Below are 19,771 nucleotides of genomic sequence, written 5' to 3'. Positions count from 1 at the left end.
CGAGTATATATGTAGAATTTTATTATACTAATAAAAATATAATTAGAAGGATTTGAATTTGAGTCTTTTCTAATATTAAAATATTTTTATCCATTAAATCATTTATCTCCTTAATTATCTACCTGCATTTTTAACCAATAATAGTTATTTATCGATATTTTATTTTTTGTATCAATATTATCCATAAATTTGTTGTCTTATAATTTTAAAAATTAAATTATACCTTAAATTTAATTATTTATTTAAAAAAAATAGACCTATTGACAAGTTTTAGGTTAGGCCAAATTTGACAATAAGTCAAGCTCATTACTCATTAAAAAAACCTTTACCAGACTACATATCAAGTTTAGGCCAATATACTCTATTATAAATTAAGAGTAAAACCTAATTTGGTTTGGCCTGTTTTCACCTCTAGTTGCAAACTTTAGTAACTTTTTAACACTTTTAGCTCGAATACTTAAAGTACACAATATATATGCGACGGAGACATCAATCGACTAAATGTGATGTGGCACATTATTGGAGCATTGGATTATGAAATTAGTTTTTGTTTTGTCTCTTTTATTTTGAGTAATTAATTAGTTTATATATTTAGGCTTTATTAAGTTAGTTAACATATTAGGTATTTTGAGTTGGTTAGAAGTAATAATACTTACCTAATTTATTCAACATGTTAGCATAAAAAGATATAAATAATTAGAGTACGTATTAAAATAGCTAGTTAAAATTTTTTTTATTTAATTTAAATAAATATATTAGTGAAATTAAATAAATATATTATTTTAATAAAATACATGTTAGATCATATTATTTTACTTTAATTAATCGTTGAATCGAGATTATTTAAAAGACCATTAGTTACGTTAGAATAGCCGAACATGAATAATTAAAACTTACTTGAAGTTCCTGTTTTTTTTATTTAATACTTAGGATATTACTAATTAATATTAATGTTGTTATATGAATATATTATTCATGACATAAAATATTTTATTAACAAAATTATTTATCTACTAATTTTAGAATATTTAAATACAATAAATATTACTTATCTAATGGGTTAGATAAGATTAATTTGTGAGACTAAATGTTGCTATTATTGTGGAGGTATCGATTGCTATTGTCACGCCGTATGACCTTGTCCATTCTCCTGCCACGTCCTATTATCTTATATTAGGGAGGTTGAATTTGAACATGTAGTAGAGTTGAGGAATTTTATATTTGACAATGTCTTGTTCTCTACATTTGTGAAGTGGTGGAAGTCCAAGACCTATAGTTTTCACCTTCCGTAGGGTGAAGACAGTATTACGCTCCAAAATGTTGCTTACCATCTTGGTATGCACACTGACAGCGAGTCGATTGGGAGTTGCACCAGAGACTTCTAGTAGTACCATGGATACACCGCATGAGAGTGAGTTGAGAATTTGCTTGGCAACTGGTCGCCACCAAAGTCAAAGGAATTGAAGCAGATTTTTGGTTTAAGGATAACTTGGCTGTACAAGTTTTTGGTTTGAGCATGTATTATTGGCAGGATGACCTTACACATAAAACTACTATCCAACTAAGCATGGTCCTAAGACATGGTTAGCACCAAACAGATATGTGGTCCGCCAAATAGGTATGTGGTCTACCAAATCTATACACCTCCCTACAAAATTACTCATAGATCTCAGCTTCTAGTATACAATATATACACATTTAATTTCATAAAGGATAAAGGAGAAAATCTACCAGTAATTTAAATCCTATCGAATTGCTGTATGAAGACTCCATGGACACCCATAAAGAATTGCTTGCAACGACAATAGTATTTAAGCTTATTTGAGTCCAGAACTCTATATTTCGCGTTTCTTCCAATACTGTACTTCTTCACTGTCATCAAAACAGTATCACTATTGTTGAACATATGTCGCACCCGAAATTCCACACCACCATCTGTATTGTAATCCTCCCCGTCGCCAGGGTTGAAAGGATCATCCAGCCATTACATCCAAATTCAAGTGTAATAATGACTTGAAACTTCTAATAATTGTGGAATGGCCAAAGAAAAAGGCAAGAGAAACCGATCACCCTCACCGGTGGAAGTCTCCGCCACATTCTCATAAGAGGAATCACTCTTGTTGGACGATCCGGTTTCGCCAACATAATCCGAATCACTTTCGCTGCCATCCTCTTCGACACTATCACAAGGTTGGCGAAGTGAATCGGTCTTGCATCCAATAGGACTACTTGCGGCCTCGAAGAGGACGGCCCACAACCACCACCCACGTCACGAACAGCATACCACTCCATCACATGTTGCATTAGCCTAACATGTACGTCGAACATTACTCTCACATGTTGATTGGCTTCGAGCTAAAATAATTTGTTAGTAAATCTACCACTTGAAAGTGCTCATAAAAATCTATATACAACAAGCCCAACTTCCTTGGAATCTATTGCCCATTTGTTGCTCAGTAAGACTGTCTTTAGCGCATGTAGAGAATCAACACAATAAGTACGCAAATCACAGTTGAATTAGATTCAAAAATCACTCCTTTCTCACCGTTTCTTATTATCCCGTTGGGATAAATTACAACAAAAAAATTGATTATTATCCATGAATACAAAAAAGAAGGATAAAGATAGAGAATAGAGATATGGATGTAATGCAACTAATGGTTGAGCTAGGAAGTTCTTTATATAGAATTTTTCTCTTAGTTATCTAGATTGCAGATACACCTAGATAATTAGACACGTATCTCGAATACTGTGACCCCATTTTTTATTATGCATGCATTTTGGGTACTATGACCCCATTTTTTACTATGAACGTACTGTGATTCATTTTTCTCTGCAGGCATATCTTGGTACTCAGTATCCGTTTCTCCATCTGTGTTGTATTCCAGGTGTTCAGTCATCGGGATATGCTCGTAATTACATTCAAATCATAGTACTAGAAATGTGGTATGCTATACAAAATCGTAAATACTCTGTGCTTTTTAAATTTTCATAAATAATATAATTATTTAATTTAAATAAAAAATCCTAAATTTTGGAGACACTTCTGGTGACGTTGTCATTTTCTTTCGGCTAAACTTTTAAAATTGTTCTCGAATTTTTAAAGACACTAACAAAAATATTCGGGTTTTTTTAATGACAAAAATGTCATAAAAACATTTTTAAATGCGATAAAAATATTCAATCGTTGAATATATATTCTCAAAAAATATTTTTGATATTGAAATTTGATACGGTTTTTTACAAACATAATTAGACAAATGAGACATTTTTATCTTTAAAATTTAGTAATTTTATACTAAATAGAGTGTTTCAATTTTTTTTGTTCAATGCCCAATAATGCTTTTAAAAAATGAAAATTTTCTACAAATCAAATTTTGGTCTGGCTTTTTGTGTGTACTTTTTAAATAATTATCTAAATATTCCTATAAAATGTTAGATCCGCAACGGATTAGTTCTTGACCTGTTAGGTTGGAAGATACCGTGGACAAAAAAAAAATTTGGATAAAATGTATAAACGATTTGTTAAATACAAAAGTCGTTTGTTACTTATGAAAAATAATTAGAAGTCCTCACTCATTTTTCTAATTCTCTTCCTGACTTCTAAATAAATAAAGTTTTGAATTTTATAACGTTTATGTTTTCAAAAAATAACATATGTATTTGAATTTTTACCAATTTAAGTATCAGTCTCGCTACACATCTAAGTCTTTTTGGTAATCAAGTCTAATCAAGTTGGCCCAAACCCAACAAAACTCACTCATACCACATGCGCGTGAAATCACGCCGTTCATCTTCTTCATGTTTCTTCGTGGGCCTCCTCCTCCTTCTTCTATTGGTGTTACTGTTGCTGCATTTTATTTTTGCTTCTTCTTCTCCTCCTCCTCCTCTTCCTCATGTGATATTGCAGTTATTTATTCTTCTTTGTTTGATTTTTTCTTCTCTTTTTTATTTTATTTTATTCCTCTTAAGAGAGTGAAATAAGAAGAATTATGAGAAAATGAATCAAGAAGAAGATGATGAAGAAGAAAAAGATGAAGAAGAAGAAGAAGAAGAAGAAGAAGTAGCAAAAGAGGAGGAGGAGGAAGAGAAGAGTTTTGAATTTTGCAGCATTTATTAAAAAAAATACCGAAATTTCTTAACAATCACACATAAATTTTTAAGTTTTGACACCGAAATATTACTACAAAAGTATACAAATGTCTTCTTTAATGTTTTATTTTTTTCTTCTTTTTATTCTTTTTTTGTCTGTTGCTTTTATTTTTTTTAGGAGCATTGTTTATCAGGTTAGACTTGAATGAACATGTATGTACTGTATTGCAATCTTATTTAGTTGAATGAATGTAGGTTTTTCCTCTCCTTACTGATTTTACAGCATTATGTGTTTTTTCTTTTTCTTTATTTGATAATAAAATAGAAGATTAACAAAAAAAAGAGGATGATGATGATAATAAAGAAGAAGGAAGAGGAGGAAGAGAAGGAGTTTTGAGTTATTATTAAGTAATTTCAGTGCATTCTGGATTTAAATAAGGTGCACTTATTGGTCTGTACTTGTTTTGAACTGAGTTTGTTTGTGTATCGTCATCATTAAGTAATTTTGGTGTATTCAATGTGCACTTTTGGTCTGAATTTGTTTTGAATTGAGTTTGTTTCTGTGTCGTCATCATTAAAAAATTTCGGTGCATTCTAGATTTGAACTGTTATACATATAAGACGAAGATGACGATGATGACAATAACAATAACAATAACGATGATGATAATAATGATGATGGAGGTGGAGGAAAAAGAAGGAGGGAATCGAAGAAATTCAAAGAGAAAGATGGAGGAGAAGGAAATGGAGGTGGTGGTGATAACAACGATAATGAAAAAGAAAGATGAGGAAAAAGGAGGATAAGAAGAAGAAGAAGTAGCAACAACAATAGGGTGAAGAAGAAGAAGAAGATGCAGTAGCAACATGGGTGAAGAAGCGTGCGTGAATTTAAAACTCTTGATTAGACTTGATTAGGTATTTTACTTGGTTGTAGAACCTTATTCTTTAAGTATTAGGAGTATAATTAGAAACATGAATCAGAACTTCTAATTATCACTCGAAATAATATTCTTTTTTGTTATATTTTTTTTTTTGAAACAAGAGAGCTCAACACTAAGGTAAAGCAAGAAGCGGTGTCAAAAAGTCTAACAAAAATAGAAAACAACTAGCAACTCACAGAACAAAAACAAATCTCATTGTCATCTTCGACATAGCCATCAACAACACAAGGGATCTTTATACCTCCACTCCTGGTAACTAAGAAAGGACATGTCAATAATGTCTTCTACTCCTTTTTCTTTATTCTGAAAAATTCTCATGTTCCTTTCCAGTCAAACGTTCCAGACTATCGCAAAATAGCAAATGAACCAATTTTCGCACTCTTTCTTTCTACCGGTTGCGCCTGTCCAACTTTGAAAATGTTCCTTCCAGTTCCGAGAAAGGACCAATTCCTGCCAAGATGAACTAACCAAGCGCACCAAACCTGCCAAGTAAATTCACATCCAAAAAATAAGTGATGAACATTTTCAACATCTTTTTTACATAAAACACACATATTATCTTCCTGATTAATTATCCTTGTTATGTATGTCGTATTTTAAAATATTTTAAAATTATTTATCATATTTTATAACATTTTAAATGTATTTTTGTTGTTATAAAAAGTGGATTACTTTTGTCAGCATTTTCAAAATTTGAGGTGATTTTAGTAGTTTGTTTATTTTTTTAAAGAATAAACCATTAAAAATATCCTCGAATTATCTAATCAATAACAAAAATACCATTGTTTTATGATAAACACACAAAGTAGCTTCAAAATATTAAAAATGCACTAAAAATACCCTAATATAAATATTAACGAAAATGACTAACGTGCTAAACCATACTCTTGTTATTCAATGAATGAACATTCAACTCGACCTCGGACCCAGATTGGTCCATACCCTGAACTGACTAACGAAAAGTGCCTACGTGTAAAGTTAAATTGATATGCGTCTGTTAAATGACGCGTTGTTAGGGGTGGCAACGGGGCGGGTTTTTGCTCTACCCGACCCCGCCCCGCCCTACAGAAAATCCGCATTAAACCCGTCCCGCCCTACCCGCGGGTTGTAAAATGTTAAACCCTAACCCGCCCCTGCGGGTACCCGCCCCTGCGGGTACCCGCCCCTGCGGGTACCCGCCCCTGCGGGTACCCGCCCCTGCGGGTACCCGCCCCTATAATTATTAAATCCAACAAATAAAATTAAATTTTAAAAATTATATAACCACCATTTACATACATAATATAAATTAAAGTAAAAATTTATATATAATATAATATTATTAATCATTTTACTAATTATTTTATATATGTTACGTATATTATATATTAAAAATATATATATTTACATATATATTATATATACCGGGGCGGGTTTAGGTTGAACCCGCCCCGCCCAAGAACACGCCCCGTTAAAAGCCGCCCCGGTGCGGGGGCGGGTAATTACCCGTCCCGAGCGAGTAATTACCCGCCCCGAGTGGGTAGGGGCGGGGTGGGTACCCGCGGGTTCGGGTAGTGTTGCCACCCCTACGCGTTGTCAACCTAGAACTGGACAAAGACCTATCTTTATATTCATTAATATTAATACAATAATTTATTTAAGAATAAATTTAACATGTTAAAATGGTTTATATTTTAATAATTAATCCTACTTTTTTTAACCTTGCATGAATATTAATACAAATGGAAGGAACTCTGTCACCGTTCATGTTTTATGATGGAAGATACACCCTTTTGTCTTATAACTTTGAAATTGACATTAATTTGATCTTTACACAAAATAAAAGATTAATAATAATATTAAGTTGATTCTAGTACTTTGAAAGCTAATAAATGAATGTTATTTTTCACAGCAAGATCCACAAGTCAGGTTTGACGGTTGGGGAGAGCCAGTGAACACTAACTTGACGCATTAAAAACAAGAATTTAAGCACTAACATAGACTAATCACTGAAGCAATGGTATAATACAATTTATCACAGCTGGTCCTAATTTAATCTGCCATATCCCAAAAAGAAAAAGAAAATCCAAAAAGAAAAAGTAGACAACCCCCATAAATAATTATTACCCAACTACATTAATTGTCACCCTCCATAACCTAACCCACAAGAACCCATGCCTAAAGCTATGAACTGTTAGATGAAAAATAATCTTATATTCATAATACAAAAGAGTACAGCATGCTTCCCCTGATGATTGTACAAACTGGAAAAAGATCCTTTTTTCATTAGTCTCTATCCATTGATTGAGCATGAGAGAAATGGTGACCACCACCATCTGCATGATTAATAATAACATCAAGGTTGGTTAAAAATAAGTGATATTAGAACTGATCACTCAGTTTATTATGAAAGGAAAATCATGAACCTATTTTTAGCAAAAAATATGGTATACTCCATTTTCAACGGTTCTATTGGCATGAAGAATGTGTGGAAAATATTGAAGGTGGCGGGAAGCTCATTTACATTTCAAACCCACAAAATCTATGGCCACACCAACATTGCTGAAGTTAGTGGAAAGTGATTTTCCACCATTGATAATAAAAGCAAGTTTAGCAATGTGAGTCATTTTATTTTCATTACCTATCTTCATTTCAATATTATTTATTGTTAAAATTTTGTAAAGAAAAAAATGAAAAGAAATAAAAGAAGAGAAAAGAAAACGAGATTTCAATCTTTTCACCTTTTTATTTGTAAAATTTTGAAAACAGAAAACAGTCAAAACACTGAAAAATTAAACCGGAAATTAAATATAATTCCACTCCCCTTTACTTATTTCACCTGTCCAAGTCAACATGTAGAAGCTAACAAGTAAAATCATTAACAGTTCAGATAAAACCATACTAAGCAAACATTTCTATTTAAAAAAAAATCAAATCATGTTGCATGTTCAGAAATTTTATATTGTTCCTTCCAATTTATTTATGTAATGATTGTGCACTAAATAGATCTACTCAGAACCAAAATATCTCACGACCATTTAATCTAGAGGAGTACTTTTGGATAACAGAATTCACAAAGCACTGCAATTAGCTATGAAAATTGAGAATTACCACTCTCACCATCAGAAAGATCTTCAAGTCTTGCAATGGCATCAATAAGAGCTTGCTCATGATCCTGCATTGAATTAAATACAAATCAGGCATGTATACATACAGAGAAGGAAAAAAGAACGGTAGATATAAGTACATAACAGCAGAGAAATGTTACTGTCGCCTTACATTCAATACTTTCTTTGCTTTGTCAACTTCAGAGGGATCAGGACGATTCACACTGAATACTCTCTCCACCTGTCGAGTTCAACAGAGGCTTAAGCATATATTAGAAAAAGACCAAACAATCTCAATGAATTAACATTCATATAGAACTGTTGTCATTTACCTCCTTGATTAGTGTGTCTGTGTGAAGTATTTGTATATCATCTGGAGCTTTCTTTCCTATGCCGTTCTGTGATGACAAAATATCTTTCCTGGATTGCCCCTTTGGAATTCCCCTACCTCTTCCGGCCCCTGGAACACTATCACGTCCGACAGGCCTATTCATCCCATGCCCAGGACCTGCTATACCCCCACGAAGATTGATTCCAGGATCCTCACCCACCCATTGAATATCTTCAGGAGATATCTGCAGTTAACATACTGTATCTGAATTAGCAAAACATATAAATAGCAAGACAATCGTTTTCGAAAACATCTAGACATTATCAAGCAATCCCATACATGGGACGAACAAAGCAACACGTCTAAGTACGTGGAACCAAAATCAAATTATCACCACAATGAGGAGATGAAAACAAATCAAAATATTGTTAATTAGTAATTACAGAGTAACATGGCAATAGTTCAAGTAGTCATGTTGGTCATGTATTAAGAATGAGTCTAGTGCATGCAAGAGATAAGAGCAATACTGACCACTTTGCTGAATGAGAGGGTGCTTCTTTGATGAATGACGGGGTAAAAACTAAGAATTTTAGCTTTTTGACAGTGCAGATTTCTTGGATTATCATTTATTAAAAAATAAATAAAGGGGAAAGAGAATAGAGTTGGACAGTGATTTGGTAAACAACGGAGAAAGAGAAGGGAATATTTTTTTATATTTTTGGTATTTCATGCCAAAATGGGTAAATATGGGAAGTGAGTGTATATGTCAGCACCTTTTTTGCAGAGTGAAGAGAAGGTGAACAAATCAAAATATCGTGCAAAATTATGTTACTGCCTTATTTCCATTTAAGGTTGTTAAAACAATACCAAGGAGTTATTACTAGAGATAAATTAGTACGGAATAAATGTGTTAATTATAAGATATATGCAAGAATTCAACAACAGGAATTAGAATAAAGCATCAGATATACCTCTGAAAGATTAACCCATTCCCATGTCTCATTTGCACTTCCCATGTCATAGACTAGATTATGTAGGCCCTGAAAGGATAAGAGCAAAAGTAAAAACACTGATACATTTCAATGGAAAATGAATCCCAACTCCCCAAGTAAATTGGTGCAGAAAATACATTAGTCGGATTGAAGTCTGCGATAACAGCTTCGTAGAAGTTATTATCATCGGGCCATTTTGTCCGCACTCTCCTACCAACCAATGAATCAAATGATGCACCCTCAGCTAGGTCACCCACTCTATTATTAGGCACTTGATTCCTTCCACCTCGTCCTGATGGAAATTGCTTCATTGAAGGTGCACCAGGTGGCATTTGACCCTGCAAATACAGAAATAAAAACAGAAAAATGTTACTGAAGTATAATTTATCTCTATCCATGTTCTACTACAATATCTCATAAACAAATATCCTCTAACAATCAAAAGGCCAAACCAAGCTATGTAAGGTATATACAAGCAGAGGCATGCTACAAACTAATCTATATTGCTTACTTACAGGTTTTTGCTTCTTTCCCTTTGATCCAGGAACAGATCCTCGTTTGGGTCCCGAAGAAGATGGCTGGTGGGGCGTAGTCAGTGGTTGGGGATGAAATGAAGAAGAAGGCACACCTAAAGACCGTGTTGCTCCAGATGGCGTTATCTTGGCCTTTTTGTGAGGTGCAGAGACTGTTGGGCTGGGATTAGAATCATGAAGTGCTGGACCAGTATTTCCGACGCCTGGCTGATGGCCACCTGCCTGTCTCCATTCTCTAATGGCATCATGCAACATGTTAATTAACATATTCAACCATAAATATCACTTCTAAAGAATAGCTCACAAAAGAACCTTGTATCACAATTTTATCAGACCTTATCCTTCGAATCACATCATCCGCATTAACCCGACTTAGAAGTTCTCTGTGCTCCTCATTTGACAATCTCAGTTCTTTTCTCAGTTCTGTAATCAAACTTTCTTTCTCCTGAATAAAATACATGACATGTAGCAATCACTTAAACCTGGCCAAACAAATTTAAGGATATTAGGTTTGTGGGAACAAAATTATAAAATATACCCAAGTAATGGCATCAGCTTGAGCTTTAAAGGCTCGTAGAACTGAACTGTATGCTTCCTGCTCAAGTTGGTGAATTTGTGCTTCCATATCAACATCACCATACATCCTGGGGTATGGAATTGAACCCACAGCAGATCTACCATTCCCAGCAAGACGACCTCCACCCCTGGGAATCCTATTTTGGTGTGCTGGTGGAAGATCATCGTCGGTTCCTGCAGTCATAACAATCAAATTAATGAATATAACAAGTGAGACTGGATCAGTAATCCACAGAGCAAATATCAACCATATTTTTCAATGTTATACAAATATTTTAAAAAACTCTATCCCATACATAAGGCAAGCATTAAACAAATAGTTCAACACAAACAGAGTTGCATTACTAACTAAAACATGAGGACAGAAGAAAACCAACACGCAGAACAATGAGTTAGATTTTGCAAGACATTAAAATGCAAGCATTAGATGATACGGTTTATCTTGCTAAAATACAAAGTTTGTCATTATTATTTATACCTTAATGTTCTACAGAACCACCTAATTCATATCTGAGTATCTTAAATGCATAAGCATAGTTCAAGTTTCAGTTTAATATGCCCTTAAGGAATATTCTCAGATTTTACATGAAAATTCTAGGCTAAAGCTTAGTTCCAAGTCAAAATCTTGCTCAAGACCAAGAACAGCACGAAGCAAGCTTTATCCCGCTGGCAAAAGCTGTTTACACGGTTAACTTCTCCGTAAAAAAAAAAAAACTAAATCACAAGAAACAAAAAAGAGTACAGAAATAAATAAACCCTACTAAGCTCAACCCCAATTCTTCGCCTAAGCAAGTAAACATAAATTAGTAACTAAAAACCTAACTCATGGAATTAATGGCCTCCTTACGCTCCAACTTCTCGTCTTACACAGCTTCAGAAATTCATAGTTTCACACAAGTAACACTTCTAATTGCCCTAAAAACCCTAGAGACGGCACACAAAAAAAAATTGAAAATTGAAAGCGAAACCCTAACCTTAATCCCCCAAGAGGTACACACAGTTGAAACTTGGGAGAAAATAAGAACTAAAAAGTAAATAAATAAAGGAAGGAACTTTGAAGAGAAGGAAGATGAAGGCCACCACTACTATCGAAGGGTTCGTAGTCCATAGCCAGTTTGCGATGAAAGTTGAGCTACGCAGATCCCAGACAAAAGAGAAACGCTTTTCGAAACGACGCCGCGTTAAGAGCTGGAATCAAGTGAGGGCGGTGCAGGAACAAGAATTGTGGTCGCTATCAAAGAAGAAGATCAAGAAGAAGAAGAAGAAGAAGGATGAGACGGGGTTTCGGAAGGATTGAGAGAGAAAGATATCGCGGCGGGTCAGATCGGACTCGGACTCGGGCTCGGGCTTGGGCTCGGACACTGAGTTTTGGGTGCCACCGCGAGGGACTGCTGAAAATTGATCGGCCCTTTATTTTATTAGTTGAAGTCTATTATTTTTGTTAAAATATATATATATATATATAGGGTGTGTTCCTCATGTAATTTGAATACATTTTATTTTAATTTCAAATTCAATCTAATTTAATCTAATATAATCATATCCAAATTATTATAGTTTGAATTGAATCAATCTATTCAAAGTTTCAAACTTTAAAAAAAATAAAATTTAAAGATTTTATTTATTAAAAAAGAATAGTTTTAGAATGATAAAATAAATCAATAAATAAATCTCATTTTATATTTATAAAATATTTACAAAATAATATATGAATAAAATAAAAATATATAATAAATTAAATATGTTATAGATAAAATTTAAATTTAATAATAAAATAATACTATTATATAATCGCAGAATTTGATGAGTTCGTGTTAAAAAATAAATACAAAATACAATTTAATTTATACAATTTGCTAAAAAATAAAATTCAATCTAATTTAAATCGGTATGATTTCAATCAAATTTCTATTTGAATTGAATTAAATGACTAGTTTTATTTAGGTCAATATATATATATATATAAAAGATTTTAGTGTATACAACTTTTTCACGTAATAGATATTAAAGAATTTTAATGTATAAACTTTTATTTTTAAAATCTCTTCGTCATATGTTTTCATAAAAGAAAACGTTTTGTAATTTTTATAGATTAAATTCAAATTTTTTTTTTTACTTATAATATAATTTCGTACTAGTGCATGCCTGCATGAATCCCACAGAAATGCAAATATCAATAACCATTCGTTAAAGGAATGTTTTATTAATTACATACAACTATTAGTATTCCAATAAAAAAAAATATTGCATTAGATTAAGTATGATTTCAAGGACATCTTTTCTTCCACTTGTCATGAGAACTTTGAACTTCTGTTTACTGATTTTGAATCTAAGGTTACAGCTCACATGAACCATAGGTTTCAAAGACCAGTGACTATGGAGGAAGTAAAACGTGCAACATTTAGCATTCATTCTCAAAGTACTTCAAGGGATGATGGTATGACAGCAAAATTTTTTCAAAACTTCTGGAACATATTTAGTGGTGATGTGTTTCGAGCAGTTAAGAGTTTCTTTTCAGGGGGTAGAATTTTGAAGGATTTTAACCACACTCAGATCTGTCTTATTCCCAAGATTTCTGATGCTAAAGATATGACTCAGGTAAGACCAATAAGCCTATCTTCAGTCTTTTATAAGATTATCTCAAAAGTATTTGTACATAGACTTCAGGGTATGATGAATAGACTAATTAACCCTACGCAGATGGCTTTTATTAAAGGCAGATTAATCTCTGATAGTATCCTAATTGCTCACGAGTGTATGCATTACTTGAAGAACAAAAAAAGGGGACTCGAAAATGAAATGGCGCTAAAATTAGTTATGAGTAAGGCATATGATAGGGTGGAATGGCACTTTCTTTGGTTTATATTGGGGAAGTTTGGTTTTGACTCTCGGTGGATCATGTGGATTCGAGAATTAGAGACAACTGTTTCTTATTCTGTTATTGTGGAAGGACAACCTTATGGTTTCTTCAAACCAAATAGAGGTATTCGACAAGGAGATCCTCTATCTCCCTATCTTTTTCTTTTCTGTGCAGAAGGTCTCTCCTTCTTGCTACACAAGGCAGAACAAAACAGACTAATTCAGGGACTTCAGATACATAGGCGATGTCCCAAGGTCAACCACCTCCTCTTTGCTGATGATTCCATCTTATTCCGTAAGGCTAATCCTGAAGCATGTTCAAATATCCTGCATTTATTGAATTCTTATGAAAGCATCAGTGGCCAGAGGGTAAACTTAATAAATCTGCTGTATTCTTTAGCCACAACACTCCCTCCACTACTCGTACACTACTGGCTAACTCTATGAATATTAATCATATTGGGGCTCAGGATAAATACATTGGTTTGCCTTCTACAGTCTCTAAATCGAAAAAGGCTTCTTTTAGTATGATCAAAGAAAAGGTTCGGAAAAGAATCCAAGGGTGGAAGCGCAATCTTCTATCGTCAGGTGGTAGACACGTATTGCTTAAGGCAGTGGGAGAATCTATTCCTATTTATACATTGTTTTGCTTCAAGTTACCTGATGGTTTAATCTCGGAAATTCACTCTCTACTTTCTCAGTTCTGGTGGGGACAAAAAGGTTCTGAAAGGCGGATGGATTGGATTAGCTGGGACACTATGACTCGCCCACGAAAAGAATGAGGCCTTGGATTTAAAGATCTCAGAATCCAAAATCTGGCGCTTTTAGGCAAACAGTTTTGGCGACTTGTAACATAGCCTACTTCCTTGTTATCCAAAATCCTAAGAGGTAAATACTTTAGCAATGGTAATGCTATAACGGCAGAAATTGGAGTCTTACCTTCTTGGGGATGGAGGAGCATACTGGAAGGCCGAAAGATTGTTGAAAAAGGTCTTAATTGGGCTGTGGGTACTGGAGAGAATATCCGAACCTTTGAGGATCCTTGGCTGCCTCCTCCGTATCCTTTAATGATTTTTGACATGCCAAATAGACAAGCTATTTCTGAGTTAGTTCCAAGAGTTAAAGATCTAATTACTGAAGATAGGAATTGGAATCAGAATCTTATTCAAGAATTATTTTCCCAAGATGTTGCAAACAGAATTTTGTCAGTTAAAATTCAGCAGAGTAGGGACAAATTGCAATGGGATTTGAACAAATCCAAACAATATGATACAGCTTCAGGTTACAGAATTGGCTATTTATTTTACCATCCGCCTCTGGAGCTTTGCCCTAATTATATGCAGCAGAAAAAGTCGTGGATTGATCTATGAAAGTTGAACTTGCCTCACAAAATTAAGCTATTTATCTGGAAAGCTCTCCATGGTCGACTTCCAGTGCTTGCTCAGATTCATCACCGCATCCCATCTATATCACCAATATGTTCCGCTGTCATGAAGCAATAGAAACAATCACTCATTGTTTGATCGATTGCTCTAGAATTAAAAATGTATGGTCTCAGAGTTATCTTCGTGACTGTCTTCCCCCTCAGAGTCCTAACGACTTTTGGACATGGTGGATTGCATCAACAGAGATGCTTAACCCGTTGAAGAATGCTGACCGTAATCCTCAATTGCTTGCCATCATTTGCTGGAACTGCTGGAAAGCTCGCAACCAATTGATTTTTGAAGGTTCTACTTCAATGCCGTCTGCCATTCTAGCAAGCTCTGCCAAGTTGCTCCGTGAAATCCAAAGAACTCCCAGTTTAGGTCGTCATCTCCATGAGGCAAGCTCTTAGTTGCATTCAATTTGATTTATCATTCTTTCTTCTTTAAGATTTTTCTTCGTTTTTCGACCACGCACCGTTGGATGAATACCTTCAGTGTAGTATTTTTGGGAAATTCCCACCTTTCATTATGCTGTCCTACTTTTGGACATCTTTGTATTTCATTTTTCAATAATTAATGAAATATAACCTACGATCTTTGGAAAAAAAAGTATTATTTTAGTTTTTAAGGTAAAAAAATTTTTGTTTCTATCTTTTTTTTTACATACAAAATTGTTCCTAAAGTTTAATTTAGTTTTAAAATCGTTCTTTTTATCTAAATTTTAAATTTTATTACCAAATTATTCCTAACTGATAAGAAGTTATTGGAGTTTTAGGGAGTTTAATAAATTCGAAGTATTAAAGTTCTAACGGAAGGATTGGAAGGAAGATACGAAAAAGAATGACACAAAAAGACACACCCCTCGAGACACACCACGAAAACATAAATGATAGATAAGGAGATTTCCTATTATACCTCCAAGAAACCTATTCTTAGCAATTTAGGTCACCAGAAAGGGTTCTCTACTAGAACCTGTCATGGACAACCTAGATTAGAGGGATGAAAATTAAAAGAGACTAGCAAATTATCTTAGTGTTGGATCTTTCAATCTTGACAACCTAGATTAGAGAGATGAAAATTAAAAGAGACTAGCACAAAGAATTACCTTAGTGTTGGATCCTTCAATCTTCTTTATGCAATAAGCGAAGCAAATCACTCACCTCACTTAATCACACATGAAAACGTGCATAAAACAACGGAAAATTTTATTCATAAAAAATGGTCTAAATTGTCTCACCAAAGGTGTTTAAATAGTCCGCTAATAAACTAACTAAAAGATAAGATAAGATAACTTAATTTAAATCTCCTAATAATAAGATAACTAATTTAAATCAGATTTAATCTTATTGAATTATACGTGATTTAAATTTAAAATCCTAAAGATATATGATAATTAATTTAAGTCAGATTTAATTTTATTAAATTATATCAGATTTGATTTAAATTTAAAATTTCTAAAAATACTACTAAGCAAATCAGAAGTAAATCAAATCTTTCAACAACTTTAACAGCAAAACTAACTAAAATAAAATCCTAATCAATTCGAAAATTAATAGCCAATTTGTATTTCTACTGGACTTCAAAAAAAATACTGTTGGGTCTCTTGCTGTACTGACATAGCCCAATGGGCCTTATGAGCTGCCGCCATTTCTTGAGACGAACTCTTGATCTCCTTGATGTCCAAGGCCGTCATAGTATAATTCTTCTAGTATTCAGATCCTTGAATATGACAAGATTACCATTCTATCCCTTGTCTCTAAAATGACAAAAATGCCCTCCTGAACATGTATCACTAACCAAAAAAATTATAAAATGAAAAAAAAAAAGAGAAAGAAATGGATGAGAAGGAGAAGGGAATTATGCAAAGGGGAGGGAAGAAGAAGGAGGGAGAGGGAATCGACACCATTCTTCTTCTCCTTTACCCACCACAGCACCGCCGCACGTCTCCTTACCCTCCTCCAGCTTCTCCCCTTCGTGCTAGCTCCGTCGCGGCGAGCTCTCTGTCCCCCTCTCCGCGAACCCAAAACCTTCCGAACCCTACCACACAAAGTTTTATGCTTAATTCGTAAAACATAGGTGGTGTGGTATTACGACTTCTAAAATAAAATATATATACGTATAATAATTGAAAGAACATAGTATATTAGGAGCCTTGAAGAATAGATAAAACAAAACCGTGAAATTAAAAGCGCAATGCTCAAGAACAAGGATTACTTGCGTACAAAGAAAGCTAAGGTTCATAACATATATATACAGAAAATGAGAATAGAGGATCATTAGTACAAAATAACAAGCTCCTAACTCAGCCTGCGAAGCCAAGGCTGGCCGTAGAATATTTACGTACATAAATATGAAACCCATAACCCAAAATACATAAAGGTAACCCTAGTTCTCCATAAACCTCTATGAGGTGAAAAAGCAAAACAGATATACATAAGGAAAGTTCTATACATGTAGATATGACCAAATAGAACAAAAGGTACACTCCCAAAAGTCCATCTTTGCTGCAGAGAACTCCAAACGCCTAGCGAGGTACCTCTCGACCTGCATTTGAAAAACAATAATATCGTATGGGATGAGAACCGAGGGTTTCCAGTATGGTTAAGGTGCCCATATACATAATAAATAAGGTCCCGAAAAAGGTAGAGGCAATCCTAGAACTCCGATATAAAACTTAAAGATTTAAAGACGAAAACCATAATCAGGGTGGTCCTTTAAGGTTTTTAAACTTAACTAAACTCTAACCAATCCCCTCCAAGATTCATCTCCATCCTTCAAAGTCCTCCAGAATCCAATAGAGTCACACAGATAAGCAAGACAGACAAAGACAAACACAAGTAGAATACAATTACAGCAGGTGGCAAGTTTGGCAAGTAAGCATAATAATCACATAGGCAAACCCAATTAAAACACAAGCAAGCAATTCAAACATATGCATATGATGTGTGTCTATTCTACTGGCCGTGAGCTCACATGTCGGTTGAACTGCCAGAACCCGACACATTTGGTAGCTAACCCAGACATTTGTCTCTAGGTTGCGCATCTTCAGGAGGAACTTTAACGAAGGAGAGTGCCTTTCTACCTCTTCTCCTCTTTGCGCTAGCTCCGTCGACACCCAGGCTGCTGCGACGTCTCCCTCCTTCGTCCCTCTCCAACCTAGCCGTTTGTAACATCCTGGTTTTTGCGTTAGAGTTGTGTATGCGAGTTTTACATTTTATTCGTGTAACGTCTATGATAAGTTTTTTTCTACGATTTTAAATAAAATGAATAATAATGTAATATTAATATTATGTTATTATTTAATTTTATTTGACGAAAGATGGTCACTTGATATTGGATCCGAAAAATTTTAAAAAGCTTGGCTTTACTAATGTCATTTACATTAGTAATTTACCCAATTACCTTAATTATTTGAGATAATTATTTGAGTTTTTACCATCCCCAATTACCTTAATTACCTTCTAAGATATTTAAAAATTTAACCTTGCTGACTCAGTAACTGACTGCGGCTCAAAATTGTGACACGCAGCACTTAAAGTGTCACGTGTCGCGACGCATGCCTTTCTCCTTTAATTAAGTGACATTTACTCACTAATTACATGTTATATAAGGCACATATTTTCTTTCTCTCCTTAAAGAAATAGCCGAAGCTATGCATGGGAGGAATAGAGACAGAACATCAAAAATCCTCAATGGAAATGGGAGAGAATCACCATAGATTTTGTCACTGGATTACCGAGAATGTCGACTGGGCATGATGCTATATGGGTTATAGTGGACAGATTGACAAAGTCGGCTCATTTTCTTCCGATCAGAACCAATTATACATTGGAAAAGCTTGTGCGTTTGTACATTCAAGAAGTGGTGCGACTGCATGGAATACCTTCTTCAATTGTTTCCGACAGAGATCCGAGGTTTACATCAAGGTTTTGGGGAGCTTTTCAGAAATCTTTTAGCACAGAGCTGCATCTAAGTACGGCTTATCACCCACAGACAGATGGACAGTCAGAACGAATAATTCAGACATTAGAAGATATGCTGAGATCATGTGTAATTAAGCAATAGGGAAACTGGGACAAGCAATTGCCATTGGTGGAATTTACCTACAACAATAGTTATCAACAGAGTATTGGAATAGCCCCCTACAAAGCTCTTTATGGACGACGGTGTCAGTCTCCGATGTGTTGGCACCAAAGAGAAAAACATAGTGCGTTGGGTCCGGATTTGGTGCAGGAAACAACCTCTCAGATCAAGAAGATTCACAAGAAGATTCAGAGGCACATAGTCGACAAAAGAGCTATGCCGATAATATACGTAAGTCTTTAGAATTTAGGGGAAGTGAACATGTTTTCTTAAAAGCAAATCCTACCACCGGTATAGGTTACACCCTTAGAAGCAAAAAGCTAAACCCTAGGTACGTGGTCCCTTTTCAGATCCTTAGAAGAGTCGGTCCAGTTGCGTATCAAATAGCTCATCCACTTTCCACGTCCAACCTTCATGATATTTTCTATGTCTCTCAGCTTAAGAAAGATAATCCTAACGAGAGTCATGTCTTGCGACCAGAGACAGTACAATTGCGGAACGATCTAACATACCCGGCAACCCCTGGTTAAGATCATCGATAAGAGTGATAAGCAGCTGCGAGGCAAAATAGTTTCTTTGGTCAAAGTAGCGTGGGGATGCAACGCCGAAGCTGGGCATACATGGGAACTAGAAGACGAGATGCGATCAGATTATCCCCACCTGTTTACATGTAAAGGAAAGGGATAAGTACGATTTTGGTCCCTAAGGTATAGGCCAAAAATTGTTTTCGTCCCTAACTTTTTTTGGCACACAAAATTGTCCTAAGGTTTAACTTAGTTTTAAAACTGTTCTTCAGACCAAAACACCCTTCTCCTTCTTCACCAAAATACCCAATTTCTATTCTTATTTTTCTT

General features: G+C 34.6%; 1 protein-coding gene across 2 annotated transcripts; it reads right to left on the bottom strand.

Moving 5' to 3' along the window:
* Window positions 1-6,983: 6,983 nt before the first annotated feature.
* LOC112770878 (protein EMSY-LIKE 3) lies at window positions 6,984-11,985 on the bottom strand. 2 transcript variants are annotated; one of them, XM_025815349.3, is made up of 10 exons: window positions 11,632-11,985; window positions 10,514-10,725; window positions 10,311-10,420; window positions 9,958-10,210; window positions 9,580-9,780; window positions 9,422-9,490; window positions 8,452-8,694; window positions 8,292-8,360; window positions 8,124-8,187; window positions 6,984-7,348 (listed from the first exon to the last, which is right to left on the bottom strand). In XM_025815349.3, the coding sequence occupies exons 1-10, from the start codon at window positions 11,657-11,659 to the stop codon at window positions 7,299-7,301; spliced, it is 1,299 nt and encodes a 432-aa protein (XP_025671134.1). In that variant the 5' UTR covers window positions 11,660-11,985; the 3' UTR covers window positions 6,984-7,298. The 2 variants fall into 2 exon arrangements, with proteins under 2 accessions (XP_025671134.1, XP_025671135.1); XM_025815350.3 differs by having other exon boundaries at window positions 8,133-8,187; window positions 11,632-11,982.
* Window positions 11,986-19,771: the final 7,786 nt, after the last annotated feature.

This window comes from Arachis hypogaea, chromosome 18 (assembly GCF_003086295.3).
Source record: "Arachis hypogaea cultivar Tifrunner chromosome 18, arahy.Tifrunner.gnm2.J5K5, whole genome shotgun sequence".
In the NCBI taxonomy this organism is placed as follows: domain Eukaryota; kingdom Viridiplantae; phylum Streptophyta; class Magnoliopsida; order Fabales; family Fabaceae; genus Arachis; species Arachis hypogaea.
The sequence above is the reverse complement of the archived record's forward strand: the minus strand, read 5'-3'. Positions and strand labels throughout refer to the sequence as shown.